The sequence below is a fragment of the Rhopalosiphum maidis genome, chromosome 4, assembly GCF_003676215.2.
Source record: "Rhopalosiphum maidis isolate BTI-1 chromosome 4, ASM367621v3, whole genome shotgun sequence".
In the NCBI taxonomy this organism is placed as follows: domain Eukaryota; kingdom Metazoa; phylum Arthropoda; class Insecta; order Hemiptera; family Aphididae; genus Rhopalosiphum; species Rhopalosiphum maidis.
In genome coordinates this window covers 13,104,160-13,126,546 of record NC_040880.1, presented here as the reverse complement: position 1 = coordinate 13,126,546, position 22,387 = coordinate 13,104,160, and the positions used below count along the sequence as shown (strand labels likewise).

Sequence of the window (22,387 nt, the reverse complement as noted above, 5' to 3'; positions counted from 1 at the left end):
AAGATTAGTTCAGTCACGCCTATATATAAGACTGGCGATTAAACTGATGTAAAGAATTATAGGCCTATCTTATCTCGATCTAAAATCATAATGCCAAACTCTGAGCTGTTTGTTCTTAGATGTATTCAGCCATCGGTTAATGCTATCTTAGTTGATGAACAATATGGTTTTAGGCCTATCCGTTCTGCTACTACACAATTTGTATTTAATCTGATAGTTTTTTATAATTTTAAATTGGAGGCCATTGAAAAGCGAACTTGGGTGAATGTTATTTTTACAGATTTCTCCAAAGCGTTTGATCGAATAGACCATAAAATACTAATTGAAGTTCTATATAAAACTGGATTTGGGAGCCTATTCTATCTTGATTCAAATCTTATTTATCTTCTGGTAGGGTCCATTATGTTAAAGTCTTACGATATAAATCTGAAACAGTTTGTGTACCTTCAGGTGTTCTTCAAGAGGGGCACTTATCCCCGTTGTTATTTTCTTTATTGGTTGATGGTCTAAAATTGGTTATCCCAGATTCTATGTTCCTTATGTTTATTAACGGTTTAAAAATCTTTAGAAAAATTGAGTCAGTAACTTATTGTTTAATCCTCCAGAAAGAGCTTTATGTTCTTGTTTTGTGGTTCAATTCTATGAGACTAGGCGTATTTGATAAACGGGTCAAGTATTAATATTGTTACTAGTAAGAAAGACTTGAGTATTCTTTTTTGTCCAAATCTCGATTTTCATTACCGTATAGAGGCAGTTCGCTGTCGTTTGTTAAAGATGCTTGGCTTTGTCATACGCACGTCAAAAGAATTTAAGCTCTGTAGTTCTCTCAAAGCTTTATATTGCTCTCTTGTATGGCCTCTTAGAATATTCTTCCATTCTTTGGGGCCCTTTTACAGTAACTGACTCTTTGTGTTGAGGGGGTCCATAGGTGTTTTTGTTCTTCGGCATCATTTATTTTGCAAATTCAACATCCATTGCATGATTATAGGTCAATGATGAATAAACTTGGACTCTTGTCTCTAACAAATCGAAAAATTAAAGCTAATTTGGTATTTTTGCATAAGCTGATTAACGGACGTGTGGATGCTCTCTTTCTCCTTTCTCTAATTAATTTTAAAGTTCCTTCTCTCTTAACTAGGTCTAATTCTTCCTTTGTTATTCCATTCCACAGCACCAACTATGGTAGAAATAATCCTATCCATTGTATGATGCGCATTTGTAACAAGCACCTAGGCTTCCTTAAAACGTTTTTTAATAGTACTACAATCTGTTATTCCTATTTTTACCTTGTGTGTATTTTATAAATTGTATTGTTAGTACTATTGGGTTCCTAGCCCGTTCATAAAAAAAAAAATAATATAAATATCAATAATAGCCTATGCTATATCGTAGATAATATTAAAGTAAACAACATAAAATGGATTTATTTTGCTAAACGCAAATTTGAAATGATATATTATGTTGTTAGTAAGAGTTAGACAGCATATCATGTTGTTACGTCGTTACGACACCTTATTAACTAGTTAATATTTTTAGTATTATAATATATTATATGTATACTAATATATTCTTAATCTGAATTTCACTTATTTAAAATATATTTTATTTTGTATAAATTATAGATTTCATAAAAAATAAAACAATTAATACTTAAGTAATGTTATTTGTATTGTAAATACTAAATGTTAGATCGTTGAAGGTCATAGGCGGAAATCCATTGAAAAAGTTGAGGGGGGGCTACGATTTTTCTCATAAACCAAAGCCGTTAGAAATGGACACTCCTAATAGTGGACGTAAACACTAAAAACTGGAACCAAAATTAAAAATTACTTCTCATAAATAGACACAATACATGTACATATCGAAAATATTTAAGTAATAAAAATACTATTTTTATCTTATATACATTTTGTTTATATTTCATCTTATCTTAATGGTTTTCCTATTCGAAAAATGACAAGTGATTCAGTTATATGTTTGGTAAGATCGTAAGAAGATGAGATCACATTATCAATGGACACGAATTTGCAAATTCATTGCGAAGAACAGAAAAAATTATAGATTTTTTTAATTGTACATAATTATAAAATATTTTTATACTATACGTCTATATCCACTTTTTAATACATACAATATATATATTATATATATAATAAATTAATTAATATTTCAATATATATAAATTTCAATGTGTATATATGTATAACCAATTCTCTATAGTGTCTCTCTATAGAAGACATTTATTAATTTTTTGCAAATGTCTACTATGTAGAGGTTTTATCAATAGTGGACATTTTTTAATTCCCTGTGGCTGTCCATTATATAAAAGTTTCATTGTACTACAAACATGTTGTTAAAATTTTCTAAAGTTTCATTTATTTACTGAACTGAAAGTTTTAAAAATTATTAAAATGTTATGCAACTAAATGCTACTATATGTCTACATTTGGCAACTACATGCGATCATACATTTGAATGATATTCTCTTGGTTACTATATTTAATTACTATTATTTTCGACATCTTCGTTGCCAACAACCATACCACGTTGAACACACCAGTTCTCGTCCGATCACTGAAGTTAAGCAACGTCGGGCGTAGTTAGTAGTACTTGGATGAATGACCGCTTTGGAACACTACGTGCTGTTGGCTTTTTTTGTTGATAATGATAAATAATATTTATTTTCAATTGTAACTTAAAAAATAAACATTTTTGTTGTTGTCGACAGTGGCGTACTAACGGGGTGGGATAAAACCTCCCGAAATTTTTGGATTTTAATTTATTATGAAAAAACTAAAATTCCTAGTACCTGTAACCCCTTAACCCCCCCCCCAAAAAAAAAAAAAAAAATTCATGTCTAAGTACGCCACTGGTTGTCGAATTGGTTTTTTTTATACTAATTTTAAATTACACAATACAAAAATATTTGTACCCAACCTGACCCGTTAGCCGCAACGAACTCATTCTAGGTTCAAATATAATATATCTACCTACTAATAGTAATTATATTTTATATTTTAGATTCCGAACGGAGTGATAAATGCATTTATGTTAGAATGATATGTTTTTTTTTATTTTTGTGTCTGTCATTAGTCAACACGTTTTGGAGACTTGGAGTAGTAATTATGCTTTGAATTTTGACTTCAACCCCTCTTTCAAAAGGAAAATGAATCTAGTTGGTTCTTTTTTTTGGGGGGGAGGGTCAAAAGATGTATATTTAAATTGTAATATATCGTTATTTTACGCGGTTTCGTAAAAAATTAAATTTCATATGCTCATAAAATTTTTTCTATATTGACGCTAGAATTTTTTTTTACAGTTATTTGAAGACAAAGTTATGGAGAACCTTGTATAGGGTTTTTTATCCTTAGGTAAAAATTACAAAAATGTTATGAATTTTCAACTTCAACGAATTTTCCTTGCAAATATTCGAGATTTTGTAGACATTTGAACATGCTTATCAACAAAAATTGTGACTAACGATTTTTGATATTTTTTTCTACGATAAGTACAACTTATAATAAACCTTATATTAAATGTAAAAGATTTTTTGGAGTGCCAAGTCTTTTTATAGGCATTTCAAAAAAAAACTTAGAATAATCGAAAATTTAAATAGATAACTCGAATATAAAAATTTCAAGTAGGTATTTATAAATATTACAATGATTCGTTTTTGAGTTATAGCAAAATAAAAAATCGGATTTGTCAAAAATTCCCATTTCTCCGTATTTTTATATAGGGTTTTTCCTGACGCTTTAGAAAAATACTGGAATTTTTTATACTTTTGATTCATTTTCCTTTTCAAAGAGGGGCTGAAGTTAAAAATCAAAGCACTATTACTACTCCAAAACGTGACGAGGACGGCCGACACGCAAAAAAAAAACCAGCAACAACATACACATACATGATACATCATTGTACAATCAATACATTCATCACTCCGTTAAATATTGAACATTGCACTAACGTACTGACCTATTTTGCTTTTGCCTTATACATTACATACTATAGTACTATACACGGTATAATACCATCGAGTGCAAGTGACCTTGTGTAAAGATCGGCGACAAATATGTGGGATCCCATTTTCTGTTCAAGAAACTGAGGGATTATGAGTGACCGTTGTCATAATAAAATGTAAGAATATATTACAGCAAAAGTATGTGAAATTATCGTGTAAAATGTTTACTTTCCAAATTATAATCACTGTCTTGCCGACTTAGCTGGATAAGATACATCAGGATAGTTTCGTATATTGTGTATATCATTATATCAATATAACGCTATTGAACGTGCAATTTGTTTGATTTTATGATCTTTCATCTTTGAAAAAATATCTAAAATCCTAATACTCGTTAGTCGTTGGTTAGTTAAAATACATTCACCGACTGGCCAGTCGCCATCATTGAAGGAGAAGCTGGAAGGGAAGTAAAACCTACACTGCCTTCCCATTTCCCTATCATAACGCAGAACATGCATATAGAAACTGCAGTGTTGGGAAGCAAACAAAAAGCACTGATCGACATCGGATGGAAAGTGAACTCGTACGTTATTTGGACACCAGTTGCGTGAAGAATTTTCGATAGACATTCTTGCAGCTCGTCTGCTTTGAGGTGGAGCACGATGCGTTTTATTTGTGCTATCACTGCAATCACATTATTATATTGAACACTGCAATAGCCAATAATGTGTCTATTTTGCCTATAATATACCCGATATACGTTGAGCAACACGTTGCGTAAAATATATATTATACAGTATAATTCTTTTATCATAATATACTCATTATTTCGTATTTTCGTCAAGTATTGACTTTGTTTTATTTTTTTTTCAAAATACTTTATATTATGTTTTACTCAAACTATGAAATTTAAATTTTTTTCACCCTTTTATTTAGTAGTGAAACAGCTATCAACTTTTGATTTTCAAATAGCAACCTACATTTAAAATGCTGTAATAAATTAATAGGGGTATTATTTTTTATAAATTTTTCATTAATTTTTTGGCGAGATATAGCTGTTTAGTGTTGGGCGGTTTTTGCTTCTGAAGACCAGTATATTATGTAATAAACTCTTTATCGACTATTGAAGCAGTGATGAACTTTGTACTTGTAATTATATTATAATATATTTGTTGCATATTTTGGTATTGTATAAAAATTTGCGATCCACTTATAAGTCAATAAAATTTATAGTAGATTTCTATTACGTCTTATACACCGAATAGTAAGTATACACAAGTAAACTTGTATATTAATATTAAATTAGACAAACATTTATGCGAATTTAACTGTATATAAAAATAATACAGTTTCCATATCCTGCATGTTCAATGAGAAAGCATACCACATTTGTATATGTGGAAATAATATGGCTGCACAAAAATGCTAACCTGATTAATTTTTCTGTAAAGAGTATAGTTAACAGTTATTTTTAAGTATAAGTATAAGTATGAGCATCGCCGCATCGGGTATATTAATGATATGTCTTTATAAATTATAATATGAAATTATTGTATATATTATTTGTCTTTTTTAGGTAGCATAAATATTAAATTATATAAAAATAAATAAGCATAAACTCTATTAATAGACATCTGTTGTCTCTTAATATGTTAGTAAACAATTTCAAATTCCCAATAATGTATAAGTAAATATGTAATATGCTCAATCTTATAATTTAATTCCCATTAAGGAATATACTATCAAAATTAAATAATAGAAATAAAATATTTTTCTCATTTTTATACATAGATGGTATTTGTAAATTGTACAACAAAAAAGAACTGATTGTATTTATTATTGCAACATATTAAAACATAATAATGGCTATCAGGGTACTAACATTAAATATTTTTCTTAAAATATTTGTTGTGGTTAGGTAAGGTCATTAAATTTCTAAATATTTAAGATTAACAAAAAAATATAAATAAATAGTTTCTAGTATGCTGTCATTTTTTATAACAAATAAAATCAATTTGCTCAAAACTTTAGTTTGCAACTTGGTCGAGGATCAGAATTTTATATTATGTGTAGGTTAATTATCATAAATACTTGGGTAGGTTAACATTAATATATTTATTTTAATTTTTGACATAGAGGAAGTATATAAGTAGTTAGTAAATATTATGCACATAGTATATTAATTGCTATAATGGTTTTAACAACTGAACATTTATCTAATTTTTTGTATTAAATTATACATTGATAATTAAAATGCATTTAAAATGGTGATTGAGGTGAATGTGGAATTGTACTCATTGCTTGTTTTTTAATTCTAATGAACTTTTGCTTTATGTTCTCAATTGATTTTCGTGAAATAGATACACTTTTAATTTCATCTTCTTTAATTTGAGATTGGCGACCATTTTTTATAACATCAGTTTCATCCATTATTGTTGGATGAGTGGTCAAAACCGGTTGATTTTCAAAAGCAGCACATGTATCATCCTAAAATAAGGGTATAGTGTACTGTGTATGACAATTTCCAATTCATTAAAACTACTCATTCATAACTATATTAGAATATAATAAAATTATATTTATATTTAAGTAGTATTACTATTTAATTATTATAATTACCAGCAAATTTTCATTGTGAGAACTTTGTAATATTTTAACTACAGACTTATCCAATTCATTGTTTTTTTTCACCATTTCCTAGAGATTTTTAATATAATTTAACATAAGAATTTATAATATGAAATAAAACAATTAGTGAGATTTAATTATAATTTTATTTTATACTATAACACTAGAAATGAATGCCGTTTATGAAACTATTTAGTTATTGTGCTTAACAGAAATTGAATAATTACTCGCCATGTTTGTTTTAACATGTTTATTTATTTAAAATTTTTAATAAAACTTATTATAATAATTAATTACTTAAATATTTAATAAAAAAAAATTTAGGGAATTTTCTGAACTTAATTTATTTTTATTATTAAAATGAATAATCATAAGCATTTCAAGTTTTTCTTCTGTGAAGCTGTGTCGTTTATTGATTAACATATTTTTAAAGACTAAGAACAAACGTTTGACGTCAACCAAAGTTATTGGGACATATTTGAAGTTAACGTCGCAAATTTATTAGATTATTTATCTTATAAATAATTATATATATATATATAAATTATTATTTAGTGATTATGAAAGTCAGTTTTAATTTTTCTAGTTGACAAAATATTTTATACATTTTTTTAAAATTTTTACTTCAATATGCAATAAATTTTGAATTTTGCCAAAATATGTAAAAATATTCAATAACCTTTAAATATGCAGAAATATGCAAAAAAACATTCACCATTAGCTTCAAATTATGATGATTCTTGGAGATAACTGACAAAAATCCAAAAATATTAATAGGAAAAAAATATGCAATTGCATAGAAATCTGCGCTCTAATTATGACGCATAATTAAGGCCGAATTGGTCTGGTAAGACATCGAGTAATACTCGGTGGGCTGCTCAAAATATGGGCCAGCTTTGAGTTAGGTAGTATTTCTTTTTTTATTATAGTGATTAATTAGTACAAACATTGGTAGAAAATATAATTGATTCTAATTATTTAATTGGTACAGTAGTTGTAGCTGTAATCAAACATTAGAAAACCTAACTCGATAGGCTGATATTTTGCCAACCCGGCGCTGCATATAATATGTTTAATACATATTATATCTTATGATATTCTAGAAATATATTACATACTAATATAGTAAATTGATAATATAATAATTACATCTTGTATGTTATCATTTTTAAAATGATTTGGTAATGTTTCATTGTATACTTGTTTAATGGTATCAAAATCTATAGTTTGATATTTATATGGTTGACTACTAGAGTGTAGTAAGATTGATCGCCTTGATTTATTACTTCCTTCTGAAGTCATTAATTTTGGTTTATCACTAAAATCTGTTTTTAAAATTATTGGAGGAATAATTTTGTATACTGATTGTACTCTTGGATCAAGATTTTCAAGACTTTTATCTAAAACAATAAAATATTTTACTCATGACACTTACTCTATATCAATAATCATACGTTTAGATATAAAAATTAAAGGATAAAAAAAATATTTTTTAAATTTTATAATATGTTACAGCTAATAAGTACTAACCAAAAATGTAATTTACCATTTATATACTTACTTAATTTACTTCAAATTAAAACTTTTTAATGGAATAATTTTTAAAAACTTTAAATCAAAATTCTATTTATTTTAAACTATTATCACAATTGATATTCGTTTACATTTTATATGTTTAAAGCAATAATTAATTTTATAAATAAACAAAATAAGAAATTAACTTACCAGTAAACACTTCTTTATATAATACTTGGTTTTCAATTTTTAAATTATCAATTATATTATTTAAGACATTTATATGTTTCTCATAAGATAGAATTTGTTCTGTCATGTCAATAACTGATTGTTGTGATTCTTGTACCATAATATTAATTTTACCTTCGTCATTTAACTGTTCACACCAATTTATATAACCATTTAAAGTATTTTTTATGGTTTTAAGGAATTTTATAAGATCTACTTTTCCACAATTGTCCATTAATTCTTCTCTCTTTATCTATATTAACAAATTAATAAATAGAATGATACAAAATTATAACATATATTTAGAACTTACATCAGAAGTTAAATTAATTATATTGGCATCCAAAGTTTCTTGAGATTTTAATATAATATCAGTTAATTTAGCACACTTCATAGAAATTAACTTATTTTGTTGAAAATTAGTATATAAATTCATAAATTTTTGTCTTAATTCAGAAACTTCGCTTTCTAAAAAAATAAAAATAATAATAAAAAAATATAACAATATAAATAATAATAGGTACCTATGTAAATAATATATGTATATATACCACAGAATCATAAATAACTAAAATAAAATTATAAATTTCTCATGCATATTTAGTTATTTTCATACCAGTTGCTTCACAATGTTCAATATTAAGTAATTCAGATTTAAAATCTTTAATACGCTGTTTACTATCTTGAATGATTTCTTTATATTTTCTAAAATGATCACACATAATATGAAACAAAATAATAATTATTTAAATTAGTTACTTACACAGCTATATCTGTAGTATTTTTAAGAGTACATCCAACTCGAGAAATTATTTCATTTACTTCATTAAAATTACTATTTGATATTCCATCAAACATTGATATTTTTTTGTCAATAAACTTGTCTTCAATATACAGTGGTGCATTTAAATAAATAATACCTAAAAATAAATTTAAAAGATAAAATATTAATTTATACAGGCGCGGACTGGTAAAAAAGGGCACGAGATGCTATATAATTTAAAAGGCAAATAACAAAAAAATTTTTGGGGCAAATTTATTGCCCCCCCCCAACCCAAACTCAATGTTATAATCTGTTAATAATAAATTAATAAAGTAATGTACAAACTGAATAACCTATTTTCTTGATAACTACTTAAATGTATTCTTTGATTGTTATTAATATTTTATAAGTAATAGATCTAATACCTACAATTTTATTAGAGAATTGTAACTTTTTCTTTCAAAATTCACATTCATTTAATGTAGAGTAATTATGGCAAATTTATACTGATATGAGAAAATATATTTTAGAGCAAGGGATGCTGTTGATCAAGTATCATTATTTGTGAATGTAAACCTCACTAAAATTCATTAAAATTATAAATACATAACATTAAAGATAATATTGTTAAGATCACTTGATTTAAGTCATTGTAACCAATTATTAACTTTATTAACTAATCATTAATGTTGCTTAGTTATATTACAATATTGGTATTGAGTGAGTTTTTAGTCTTACAAAACATAATATAATTTTATTAACACTTTGACTGCGGCATGGGTTGACCTGAGCAATTCCCTTGTGCGAAACATTTTTGTAATAATAATAGTAAGTATAATAATAATATAAAAATACCCGGAATCTCAAACCACCGCAAATTAAACAATTTCAATCTTATATCTGTGCGGAGGTGTAAGCACAAATAGCTTGTTGTATGCTGGTATTATTGGGAGAGGTCAGAAAGTAATGCAGGTTGTCGATGCCCACTGCATAGAATAAATACAATTTGTCAACGATGTGTCGACGTCAGTAGTCAAAGTGTTTATAAAGAAGCTATTAAAAATGGTAAAAACACTAAAATCCATCTCGTGAAAAAATTTTTCTGCTCAAAATACACATTAAATATTATTTTTATACTGGTTTACATAAACTTCTATATTATTATAAAATATCATTCAACTTGGCTTGACTGATTTGACATATTTTGCACATAGTCACACAATATGCATAATGTGTATGAAGCAATGGCGTATTTAGGATTTTTTTTTTTTTTTTGGGGGGGGGAGGGAGATGACTAAAATTGTTGATATTCAACATCGCGGAATTTTATTAGCCACCTACTAATAATGTGATAAATAGAAAAAAATAACAAAAACCATATAAATATAAACAAAAAAAAGGGGGACCAAAGGAAGATATATCTCCCTAATTTCTTCATATAAAAATGCCACTGGTAAGAAGCAATGCATACCTTATAGATACTAAAAATTTCAGGTTTATAAGTCATTAGGAATATTTATAAAAAAAGTTTATATACATAATTATACTTAGTAAGATGTCAATTAAAAATATTAATAGAAAACCCTAGAATTAAAAAAATTAAATCTATGGTTTTAATCCTAATAATAATAACAAAGTGAGCATCACATAATATATATATATATTAATAGCGGTTTAAAAAACAAATTTTTTCACTTTAATTTAAATACTATTGTTAGAAAATATTACTAAAGATAATTGAGTACATTAATTTTTAACATAATTTACAATAGAATAATTAGTATACTATACCTTTTTTCTTCAATTCACAACACTTAATGTATAAACAAAATTGATACATAAAAAAAATAAAGACAGGTCCGCCAGGATTTGCTAATAATGATGAATTAACTTTTCCAATAACATTTGAAGATTTTTCATAAACAAACCCATCTAAACCCTAAAAAAAGGATAATATGTGTTAAAACAAGGTAAACCATTATTTTCCACTTTCATGAATTAGTATGTACCTATATATATTATATATATATTTAATCATTATCATAGCTGTAAAAAGTGAACATGGGCTTACATTAATTAGTAGTGTAGCTATATTACGGAATTCAGCAGCTTCTTTAAAAGTAGTTATTGGCCAAGATACTGTTTTTAAGCAATTTGGATCTGTTAATTGAAGTAGATAATATAACACCTGTTCCATAGCTTCTTTGTTTGGCTTATTAAATATTTTCTAAAATATCATGTACATTTAACATTAATAAATAAATAGGTACACCAGTTAATTGTTTAAAAATTTTAAATAAACATAAACTTACATTTGTTAGATGTTTATTCAATGTAGGAGGAATAGTTTTTCTGTTTAGCATAAATATACCTTGAATATGATGACTAATCCTTGCTTCCATTATGCCAAGTCAAATATAAACTTAATATTTTATAAATATAATTAATATATATATAATTTTATTATTAATAAAATAGGTGTTCTAAAGCTATAATAAAATAAAATAACTGAATATATAAAAGTATTTACCTACTAGTCAAGCAAAATGATAATAAGTTTTATGCATAGTTAAATGTAAATTATAAAATTATATAATATATATTTAATAATGGGTAAGATCTTCTCTACTTTGATTATTACCATTAATTGTTTAATTAAAATTACCTATTTATAATGAATGGTTAATGGTTATAATTTAATAGTTATGTTTTACAACTGACACATTAGAAAAAATACTTAATAGTATCTAGTGTTTACTTGCATAGAAAAGTAAATAATATAATATTATGCATTTATGCTCACTTGTATAATATATTTATATGGTTCATAAACCATAAATTCATAAAGATTATTATTTAAAAATAAATTTATAAAATAAACGGTCAACTTTAATGAACACTATAGTATATAATATTATAGTATTATAATTAATAATAATGGTATGACATTGTTATTCCTTAAACGTTCAAACTTTAAAGATAAGAATTACATGGATATATTATGATAATTCCCGCCAAAATGTATTGATTATTATTGTTCTTTGTGATTGGTACTTGATTAAAACTATATTCTGTTATCGTATGATTTTATCTCACTGAAATAAATAAACCAAGTGCAGAACTACAGAACGGGCATCTTATATAACTATAAGTCGCAATCTCAACTCCTTCGAAGTCTACTATTCTACTGTCTAGTGTCTACACTACGACTACGGTCGTCACGAAAGTACGACACCACTTAAAGTTGCAATGTAGTTAGTTTCTAGAATTTAATGATCTTTAAATAACAAATAAATAACTATAATTAATAATATGTAAAACAATCTTAATTTAGTTTAAATATTGAAGTTAATAATAATATTTTAGATTTTGAATTTATTTGTATTCAGGAGAGATTTTATTCGTCACTGGTAATTTGTAGGTATATTAATTTGTTATTTAAGTAAAAATGAATTAATAAATTATTATTTTGATAAAATATAATTGTTGTTTGTTATTATATAAATATGTAAATATATATATTTTTAGTTTCTATAACTTTTAAGTTATAAGTAATATATAGAAGTAGGTTGATGTGTTTATATAGTCTTATAGATGTGCTATTATTAATTGTTATAAAATAATTTTACTATGAAATCAGAATTTTTCAAGAAAATTTAAAATTATTTACATTTTAAAAATGATTGTGAAATCAAAAATTTCCGGTCTTCTTTTTATTAAGTAATATTATTGTTGTCAATAAAAAAATTAAATTTTATCTAAATACATGCTTGGCTAAAAATAAAAGTGTTCGAAAAATGTACCAACATTTTTTTTATTGACCCATAAATATCGAATGTTGTAACCAAACTCTCTCTGCAAAGTGATTAAACAATAATACAATGCTAACTGATAAATTAGCTAATTTTAAATTGCCGTTACTTAAAAGCAGAGTATAACCAACTATATAGGTATACAAGCTATATTCATAACTTATTGAAATAAATATTTTATAATATAAAATGGAAAATGGAGAATTAAATAAGATTTTTTTACTATGTTAATATGACAACAATAATGTTGTGCTGGTATTTATTATTGGTATATTTTATAATAATTTTATTTAGTATAGTAGAAAAAACAAAAAATAATGGAAGTATTTATTAGAGACTGTCTGGCTTTGTAATGTATACAATTAAAAAGAAAAATAAATGAAGGGATAAAGAGCTTAGTTGATGATTTTTCTTCAAAAGAGATACACCTTATGGCCATGCAAGGAAAGAAGAAAAGTATGAATATTAAATCTAAAGGGCGAAAGTTAAATTGGTAAGCTGGAGGTTACAAAGAGCTTCTTCAAGATTGATTGTGCAGATGAACAATGATAATTTAACTAGATATTATACATATTTGTTATTCAAGAATACTTAGAAATTAATTTTGTTATTCATTTAGGAAGTTATTTCTATCAAGATTAATTTTCAGTTAAATTTAATGGCGTTAACATTTGGTGATAATATACATACTAAAACTTTCACTCCTCAAGAATACCTAGTTGAAGTTCTAAGTTCAGCTAAAAACAAAAATGTAATTATTTCATTAGGAGGTATAACAAATAAAGTATTTGTTATTTTGAATCTTATTCGAGAACTTGCCTTTAAAATTCACAGGTTAGTCAACAAAGTTTACAATGTAATAACAAAAATGTAATGATAAATGTGTTAATTTTCTATAGGAAATTTGAAAAAAAAAAATGGACTTTACTAATTTTAGAAGAAACAGAAATTGATCAATACATGTTTTCTATCCGGCATTTGACCAATTTAAAACCATTATTGATTAAATCATTCAATCATTTGAATTTTAATAACTATGAAGTTTGTATAAATTTTAATTCTTTTTTTTCCTTCAAATGTTTTTTTTTTAATATTTTGATTTGGGTTTTTCTTTCAGGTAATTGTTATTACTGAAAACCAATGCTTAGAAATGCTTGAAAAAAATTATATAGATTTTGATCAGCTGAACTTAGTTATATTCAATAACTGCCAGAAAATAACTGTGAAAAATAGTACTTATTTTAAGGTATTTTTTAATTTTTATAAATTATTTTAAACCATTAAAATTTTTATACAACAGACATTAGTAGTAAATGATTAACATATGGTTTTACTTTAAAATAACATAAAAATAATATTTATATATAATTTTATTTTTTAGATTTGTAACTTTATCAAGGCTAATAGCAAATGTAGAATTTTAGGGATTGTTCATCCATTATTTGAATTTGATTCTGATCCATTCTTCATTGAAGATCAAATGAAATTTATATCGAATAAATTGTTTTCATCTATCGAGACTGCCAGCGATATTGTTTCTATTTTACGCCACTGTTGTAAACCTAAAGAAGTTCTCATTGAATGTGCTGTTCAAACGGAAGATGTTATCAATACTACAATAAAATCTATGGTACAAAGCTTAACTGAATTTTTAAATGACCATAACTTTGAGCCTGCTATCATATATGAAGATGATGAAGAATATGGTGAAGAATTAAAACAAATAACTCACCCTAAAAATGAACCCTTACAAATGATAGCTGATTTTTTGGATGTTTTAAAAACAATGGGTCCATATTGTGCAGATAAAGCTGCTTTGACACTTCTATACATGGTAGAAAAATTAAAAGTTAAAACAAAATATGAAAGACATTATATTTTGCTGTGTATTGTTTCTACATTATTGATTCAAATAAGAGCAACGTTTGATGATATTTTCTATAATTATAGTAATATTGATAAAATTCTTAAATTTAGTTCCCCTCGTGTGCTACGAATTATTAATATTCTCAAACAATATAAACCAAAATCTTTTAGAGCAGATAATAACAATGTTGAAGTGTGTAATGATCAAAAAGAAAAAAAAGATAGGACCTTAAAATCTAAATCAGTAAGACGTAATTGGAAATTAGCTAGAAGATATGGAACTCATAGAAAACAAGGACGATCAAGAGATCAATACGAAGAGACTGTTTGTGCTATAGTTCTTGTAAACAACAAAATGACAGCTTCTATTTTGTACTATTTGTTTTTAGTAAGTATTTACAGTAAAAAAAAAAAAATTAAAAAAAAATAAAATTAATTTATCAAATTCATAATAAGCTTTTATCTTATTTAGGATTTGAAAAATAGTAATAAAGAAGATTTTGGTTGGATCCAACCTCAATACACAGTAGATAAAGAAGCAGACCCAATTACTGAACCTAAAGAATTTGAAATTGAACATAAAAAGCAAGAAGAAACTTTAAGAAGGTACCGTTATATAAATTTTAAATAAAATATTATTATTCAATATATTGTATCTGATTGAGAACTCAATATCATAATGATTGTTTCAGGTTTCGACAAAGAGAATGTAATGTACTTATTGGAACTAAAGTATTAGAAGCAGGAATTGATTTACCTCGATGTAATTTAGTAATTAATTATAATATACCACTTTCATATAAATCCTATTTAAGATCTAAAAGTAGGGCAAAAACATTAGATGCTCATTATATTTTAATGTTTGATGAAAATGCTACTTCAAGTATTTTATCTTGTTTAAAACTTTATAAAGACATTAACAAGGTAAAAATTGATTTTAAATAATATTTCTATATATTATATATTATCTTATCATCATATAACTTATACAATTTTGAATTATTTTTTGCTAGATGTTATTAAGTCATTGTGCTTTAAAAGATATTAACATGGAAAATGAAATCTATGCTGATAGATATAATTGGTGTGTTACACCATTCAAACCAGGAAAAAAGGAAGATTCAGCATTTGTGGATATGGCATCAGCCATTGGTCTTGTAAACAGGTTATAATTCATAATATTATATTTATGTGTATAACTTGTAATATTACTTATAAGTTCTAAGTATGTTTTACTAATATATGTACCTTACAGATCAACTCAAATGTAATTTGATAACTGTAGATCTGGAATATATTTTATTGATTAAAATATCTATTGTAAATATATTAATATGTTATGACTTATATAAAATAATAATCCGTTCATAACAGATTTAACTTGGCTGTAGGGGCTGTTTTTAATATTTGGTAGATTTTATTTAAAAAATCACTTACTATTACTAGTTCCATCAAAAAATTTCTTTTATACAAGAATCTACTGTTAATTAAAGAAAAAAATATTATTTTAATTTTAAATATATCTAAAATACTTTTAGGTATTCTAAGAATAAATTAATTTCAAGCAGAATGTTGCTACTTTAATGAATATTAATTATCATTTATATTATATATTCTAATGCTCTTGAAATAGTTAAATGTAATATTTGTGTTTATAATATATTTATTACCTTAGGTACTGTGCAAAACTACCTAGTGATACTTTTACCAAATTATCTCCAATTTGGAAGATACAATCAGTAATATATGAGAATCAACCAATGTTTGTCTGTAGTATTCGACTTCCAATCAATTCACCAATTAAACATGATATACATGTAAGTAATAATGTGTTATTTATGTATTACAAAGAATTAGCTTGGCTTATTGAGTATTTGAGAAAGTCTTAAAAGTTTGTTGAAATCAGGGATAATGGACTTTAAGTGAAGCACCTGCCTCAACTTAGATAATATTGTCTCCTTATAGCTTTTAAGTTAAGGTTTTAAGATTGTTAATATTTTCATTCCTGCTTAATGTAATAAAATGATTATAGTATAATTTTATTTAATATTTATTTTTTACTTTTTTTGAAAGGGTCATCCAATGCCATGTGAAATTTTAGCAAAAAGAATAGCTGCATTAGAAGTGTGTAGACAATTACATTCTCACGGTGAACTAGATGATACCCTTCAACCTATTACAAAAGAATCATTTCATGCTTTGTTCAATGCTGATGAAGTACTGCCTGATGCTGAAGATTCCTTAATACCTTGGGACACTGAAGAGCCTAGACCGGGAACAAATAAACGTCGCCAATACTACTATAAAAGAGTATAATTAATATTTTAAATATTTAATTTTGCTTTAAAATAATTTCTAAATAATTATAAAATTGTTGTTAGATTGCTGAGGCACTGAATGATTGTAGACCAGTTGAAGGCAAGCCTTGTCATTTGTATGCTATATTATTAAATATGAATTGTCCTGTGCCAGAAGAACAAAATACTAGAGGTCGAAGAATTCATCCACCTGAAGAATCTGTTCATGGTTTTGGTATACTTACAACAAAACATATTCCAAGTGTAAGTAAATTTTTTTAAATAAAACTTTAATATACAGTCTACACCTATATTAGATTGTATTATAAGTTTTATCTTTGAAATTGAATTATTATTTAGATTCCACCATTTCCTATATATACTCGATGTGGTGAAGTATATGTCAGTCTAAAGCCAATTAAAACAAATATGTTGCTAACGCAACATCAATTGAATGATATAGCCACATTTTTAAATTATACATTCACCAATGTACTACGTTTGCAGAAATGTCATGTGGCATTTGATCCAACTACTACTCACAATTGTTATTATATTGTGCCAACTTTAAGAGGTTGTAAAAATCAAACTATTTATGGTGAAAAAATACATAAAATGTGATTGATATATTTTAGATACAAGTGGATCAATAGATATTGATTGGAATTTCTTAGATAATATGCATAAATGTAAAGATACTAAACTAAGTATTATAACTAATGAAGATAGAATAAATTTTCAACCTGATATTGAAGTATTAAAAGATGCTGTTGTTACACCTTGGTACAGAAACCAAGAACAACCTCAGGTATTATAAAAAAATTTTGAATAATTTAACATTAATTTATGTTATACTTCTGTTTAGTATTTCTATGTAGCAGAGATTTGTACACATCTAAATCCAAAATCACCATTCCCTGGTTCTATAGAAAACTATAAAACATTTGAAGATTACTACAATCTTAAATATAATTTAAAAATCCAAAATCTTGAACAACCTCTTTTAGATGTGGACCATACTTCAGCAAGATTAAATTTTCTAACACCAAGGTTTGCTAGTATAAGTAAAATATTGAACATTTTTTTTTTTATATTTTTTATGTTTTCAGGTACATGAATCGTAAAGGTGTAATTTTACCTACAAGTAGTGATGCGACTAAAAGAGCTAAACGAGATAATTTAAGTCAAAAACAAATTCTTGTTCCTGAACTTTGTAATGTACATTTATTTCCAGCATCAATGTGGCGTAAAGCTGTTTCTTTACCATGTATATTGTACCGTATTAATGCTCTATTGTTAGCTGATGAGATTCGTACTATTGTTGCCAAGGATATATCTTTAGGATCGCTTAACTTAAGTTTTGGTATAAGATTTTAAAAATAGTAGATATTTTCTCTGTACTAATTATTTTTTTAAATGTCATAGATCACATCTGGGAGCCTTTAGATTTTGGCTGGACCATGAAAGATGTATTAATAAAAAGAAAAGAACAAAAAGAAAATAGTGTAGTAAAAATTGTGGAACCGGTTGAAATTGTTAAACATTTTGTAGTTGAAGAAATAAATGAAGAAAAAGTAGATAAATCAAATGACCCTAATTGGATGGATATAGGAACATGGTCTAATGACATGGCTGATTTTGCAATGAATAATATTGATAATACAACAAATGTAAGGTATTCGTCTCCAACTAGTTGGATGGTTCAAAGTGATAATGAATCAAGCACATTTAGTGATACTGATTCAGATGATGAAATTCAAGTTGATGGATTACATTCGAATGGTTTGCGCATAGAATTTAAAAATACTTATTTAGCTGAAGCTGTCGATGAAAATGATTCCAAAACAAATAAATTATTTTTTTTCAAAAACAATGAAACAAATGAAAATTCATGGATTTGGAATGAGAATTGTCACTTTGTACCTAACTATAATTCTAATGAAATAGATAAACAAATTACAAATTTATTGTATAAAAAAGATGATGAAATAATTATTAATCGAGAAGTAAAAAGTTGTACTAATATTGATAGCTCATCTTTATTAAAATTACCATGGGAATTAAATTCAGACACTGGTTATGGACTTCCAGACATTAATATTTTATCAAATAACACTTCATTTGTGCCTAAAGATAAAAAATGTATTAAAAATGGAGTACACTTAAACAATAAAGCAATTGACAATATCAATAGAGTTCATGATACACAAAATGAAACATTTAGTTTTGACTTTCAGCCAGACTTAAACAATCATCCAGGACCAAGTCCTAGTGTTTTACTACAAGCATTAACTATGTCAAATGCAAATGATGGAATTAATTTAGAACGTTTGGAAACAATAGGAGATTCATTTTTAAAATATGCTATCACAGCTTACTTATACTGTACTCATGATAATGTTCATGAAGGAAAACTGAGCCATCTTAGATCGAAACAAGTCAGTAATTTGAATTTGTATCGTCTAGGTAAATTAAAAATGTTTGGCGAACGTATGATATCTACAAAATTTGAACCTCATGATAATTGGCTACCACCCTGTTACTTTGTGCCTCATAAATTAGAAAAAGCTCTTATTAATGCTAGTATACCAACTTCATTGTGGAATATGATAACACTTCCCACATTTAAGGATCCTACAGATAAAGAAATTGAAGAAGTTATCCAACAGTTCAAAGTGGGCTTCTCAAATGAGGACTTAGAAAATACTCCTTTGTTCGTGCCTTACAACCTTGTTACTCAACATAGTATTCCCGATAAAAGTATTGCTGACTGCGTAGAAGCTTTAATTGGTACTGTAAATTTAATTACTAATTAACGACTTTTTTCTAAAATATTTTTTTTACAGGTGCTTATTTGATATCTTGTGGAGCTCGTGGAGCATTATTATTTATGTCTTGGCTAGGAATAAGAGTATTACCTTCGCTAGACGATTCAAAATTAGGTTACCTCAAACCACCATCTTCTCCATTATTACGTAATGTTCATGATCCTGAAGGTGAATTAGCAAAGTTAATGAATGGATTTGAATCTTTTGAACAGCATTTAGGATACCGTTTTCAAGATCGTAGTTATCTATTACAAGCAATGACTCATGCTTCTTATCATCCCAATCGTTTAACTGATTGTTACCAACGATTAGAGTTTCTGGGTGATGCAGTTTTAGGTAAGTAAATAAAAATATAATAATTGTAATAAATCTAAATTAAAACTAAAATTTTAGATTATTTAATTACGCGACATTTATATGAAGATAAAAGACAACATTCACCTGGAGCTTTGACAGATCTTCGTTCAGCACTAGTCAATAATACAATTTTTGCATCCTTAGCTGTTAGAAATGGTTTTCACAAGTATTTTAAACATTTATCTCCGGGTTTGTCTGAAGTTATTTGTAGATTTGTAACCATACAAGAAGAGAATGGTCATACTATTGATGAAGAGGTGTATAATCATTATTCAAACATATTTATTAATTAAACATACTTTCTTTTTATATTTATGGGTAAAAGTTGTGCTTTTAAAACTTAAAAGGGTATATCTATAGAAACATAATTGGTGGAGTATGGTAATATAGTATATTGAAGAAATTATTTAAAGTTTAAACTACCCGTACATTTTTAAATAGTATTTGCAGTTTAATTATTAAGACTATAACATTTTTATAAATACTAAAAAATAAGCACTCAAAATTATTACTCTTAAAAAATTAATGCTAAATTTACTTAATTTTGAGTGCTTTGTGTGGAGTTTCCAACATTTCATTACATTATTATCATATAATTTCTAAACCTTTAAAATATTTTTTAGTTTTATTTCTTGGGAGAAGATGATTGTGAAGAAGCTGAAGATGTTGAGGTTCCAAAAGCCCTTGGCGACGTTTTTGAATCGGTTGCCGGAGCAATTTATTTGGATAGTAATATGTCATTAGATACAGTGTGGAAAGTTTATCATAAAATAATGGAAAATGAAATGGGTAAGATAATATAATATTATATGTACCTTAATAATATTATTATTTTAAAGTATTTACTTTAAAATCATATATTTGTTTAAAACAATTTGAATGTTTTAGTACTTTTTAAATAATTTTTTATACACAAAGTTATCTTAGCTGTAAAACATCTATTACTGCAAAGTATTCTAACAAATTTATACAATAATACAAATCAATACTTAAATATTATAAAATTGATTCCTTAAGATAGACATATTAAGTTATACCAAAACTCTAAAAAAATTAAATTTGTGATCTCATAGCATATGAATGTCAAAATGCAATAAATACTTATTACAGTATATATTATCCACAGATATATACTAATACATAAAAATGTATTATTATATATTTTTAATAGGTAAGTACTATCAATAAATACTCAGAACATTTTTATGTTATAGAGCAATTTAGTAAAAACGTACCAAAATCTCCTATCAGAGAGCTTCTAGAATTAGAACCAGAAACTGCTAAATTTAGGTAAGTAACTTAAAAAATATTATGAAAAAATTGTCTTTTGGTAGAAACAGGTGATAAGTTTGCTGTGTATAATATATAGGTTATGCCTATATAGTTTTTTTCTGTTGTGTCCAGTTTCTAAGATATTGGTTATCATAAAAGTTAAATTATTTTTTTCTATCATTTTTAGCAAACCTGAAAAATTGGCAGATGGTCGACGAGTCAGAGTAATAGTTGAAATATTTGGCAAAGGAGAATTTAAAGGTATTGGTCGGAATTATAGAATTGCTAAATGCACTGCAGCCAAATGTGCCTTAAAGCATTTAAAGAAAAAGATAAAGAAATAAATTATAGTCTTTATTATACAGTATTAATTGGAAACAAGTACATTAAGTGATTTATGTTGAAATATGGAATTTATTTTAGAATTAATTAAAGTTACTACTTTAGATTATTAATTATTGTATAATTAATTTTATTTAAAATACTTACATTTTTATTCAATAAAAGTATTAAATTTGTCATATAAAAATATAAAATTAATGATAATTTATTTTTCCTTTTTTGGTTTAATATTTTTGATTCTGATAGTTGCAATTAGTGTACTTATTTATTAAATTCAAAAAAAAAACATATATATAAGGGATGGCAAATCCATGGCATGCGAAAAATTAAAATATTTTTACTATATATAATAGGAAAAAATATTTTGAGTATACAACAAAAATCACATCAAGAAAGAAAATAAATAATTAAACAAGTAATATTATCATAATATTATGTACTTAACTAACCTTTTTTTATATTAATACATTAATTATACAATGAAATTACAATAATTTTCGGGACCATGTGTTCTAAAG

General features: G+C 25.8%; 3 protein-coding genes and 1 pseudogene across 12 annotated transcripts; 3 read left to right on the top strand and 1 right to left on the bottom strand.

Annotated features, from left to right (window-relative positions):
- Nucleotides 1-90: 90 nt before the first annotated feature.
- On the top strand, nt 91-510 carry LOC113548209. Its single transcript, XM_026948968.1, has one exon. The coding sequence runs from the start codon at nt 91-93 to the stop codon at nt 508-510; it is 420 nt and encodes a 139-aa protein (XP_026804769.1).
- Nucleotides 511-2,529: 2,019 nt separating this feature from the next.
- On the top strand, nt 2,530-2,651 carry LOC113550742 (annotated as a pseudogene).
- A 3,409-nt stretch (nt 2,652-6,060) lies between these two features.
- Nucleotides 6,061-11,964, bottom strand: LOC113548583. 3 transcript variants are annotated; one of them, XM_026949538.1, is made up of 11 exons: nt 11,899-11,964; nt 11,408-11,517; nt 11,167-11,322; nt 10,887-11,034; nt 9,096-9,252; nt 8,949-9,037; nt 8,646-8,800; nt 8,315-8,585; nt 7,739-7,989; nt 6,581-6,658; nt 6,061-6,448 (listed from the first exon to the last, which is right to left on the bottom strand). In XM_026949538.1, the coding sequence occupies exons 2-11, from the start codon at nt 11,495-11,497 to the stop codon at nt 6,221-6,223; spliced, it is 1,623 nt and encodes a 540-aa protein (XP_026805339.1). In that variant the 5' UTR covers nt 11,498-11,517; nt 11,899-11,964; the 3' UTR covers nt 6,061-6,220. The 3 variants fall into 3 exon arrangements, with proteins under 3 accessions (XP_026805339.1, XP_026805337.1, XP_026805336.1); XM_026949536.1 differs by lacking the exon at nt 11,899-11,964 and adding an exon at nt 11,761-11,779 and having other exon boundaries at nt 6,221-6,448; XM_026949535.1 differs by lacking the exon at nt 11,899-11,964 and adding an exon at nt 11,626-11,735 and having other exon boundaries at nt 6,221-6,448.
- Nucleotides 11,965-12,230: 266 nt separating this feature from the next.
- On the top strand, nt 12,231-21,982 carry LOC113550654 (endoribonuclease Dcr-1). 8 transcript variants are annotated; one of them, XM_026952619.1, is made up of 22 exons: nt 12,231-12,516; nt 13,202-13,400; nt 13,527-13,741; nt 13,807-13,948; nt 14,025-14,153; nt 14,289-15,161; nt 15,246-15,379; nt 15,466-15,697; nt 15,787-15,938; nt 16,449-16,590; nt 16,847-17,083; nt 17,155-17,334; nt 17,431-17,644; nt 17,706-17,878; nt 17,936-18,120; nt 18,180-18,433; nt 18,496-19,860; nt 19,917-20,234; nt 20,292-20,512; nt 20,879-21,044; nt 21,470-21,545; nt 21,715-21,982. In XM_026952619.1, the coding sequence occupies exons 3-22, from the start codon at nt 13,566-13,568 to the stop codon at nt 21,869-21,871; spliced, it is 5,526 nt and encodes a 1,841-aa protein (XP_026808420.1). In that variant the 5' UTR covers nt 12,231-12,516; nt 13,202-13,400; nt 13,527-13,565; the 3' UTR covers nt 21,872-21,982. The 8 variants fall into 8 exon arrangements, 7 of the variants coding, with proteins under 7 accessions (XP_026808420.1, XP_026808422.1, XP_026808418.1 ...); XM_026952621.1 differs by lacking the exon at nt 13,202-13,400 and having other exon boundaries at nt 12,231-12,512; nt 13,557-13,741; XM_026952617.1 differs by lacking the exon at nt 13,202-13,400 and having other exon boundaries at nt 12,231-12,512.
- Nucleotides 21,983-22,387: the final 405 nt, after the last annotated feature.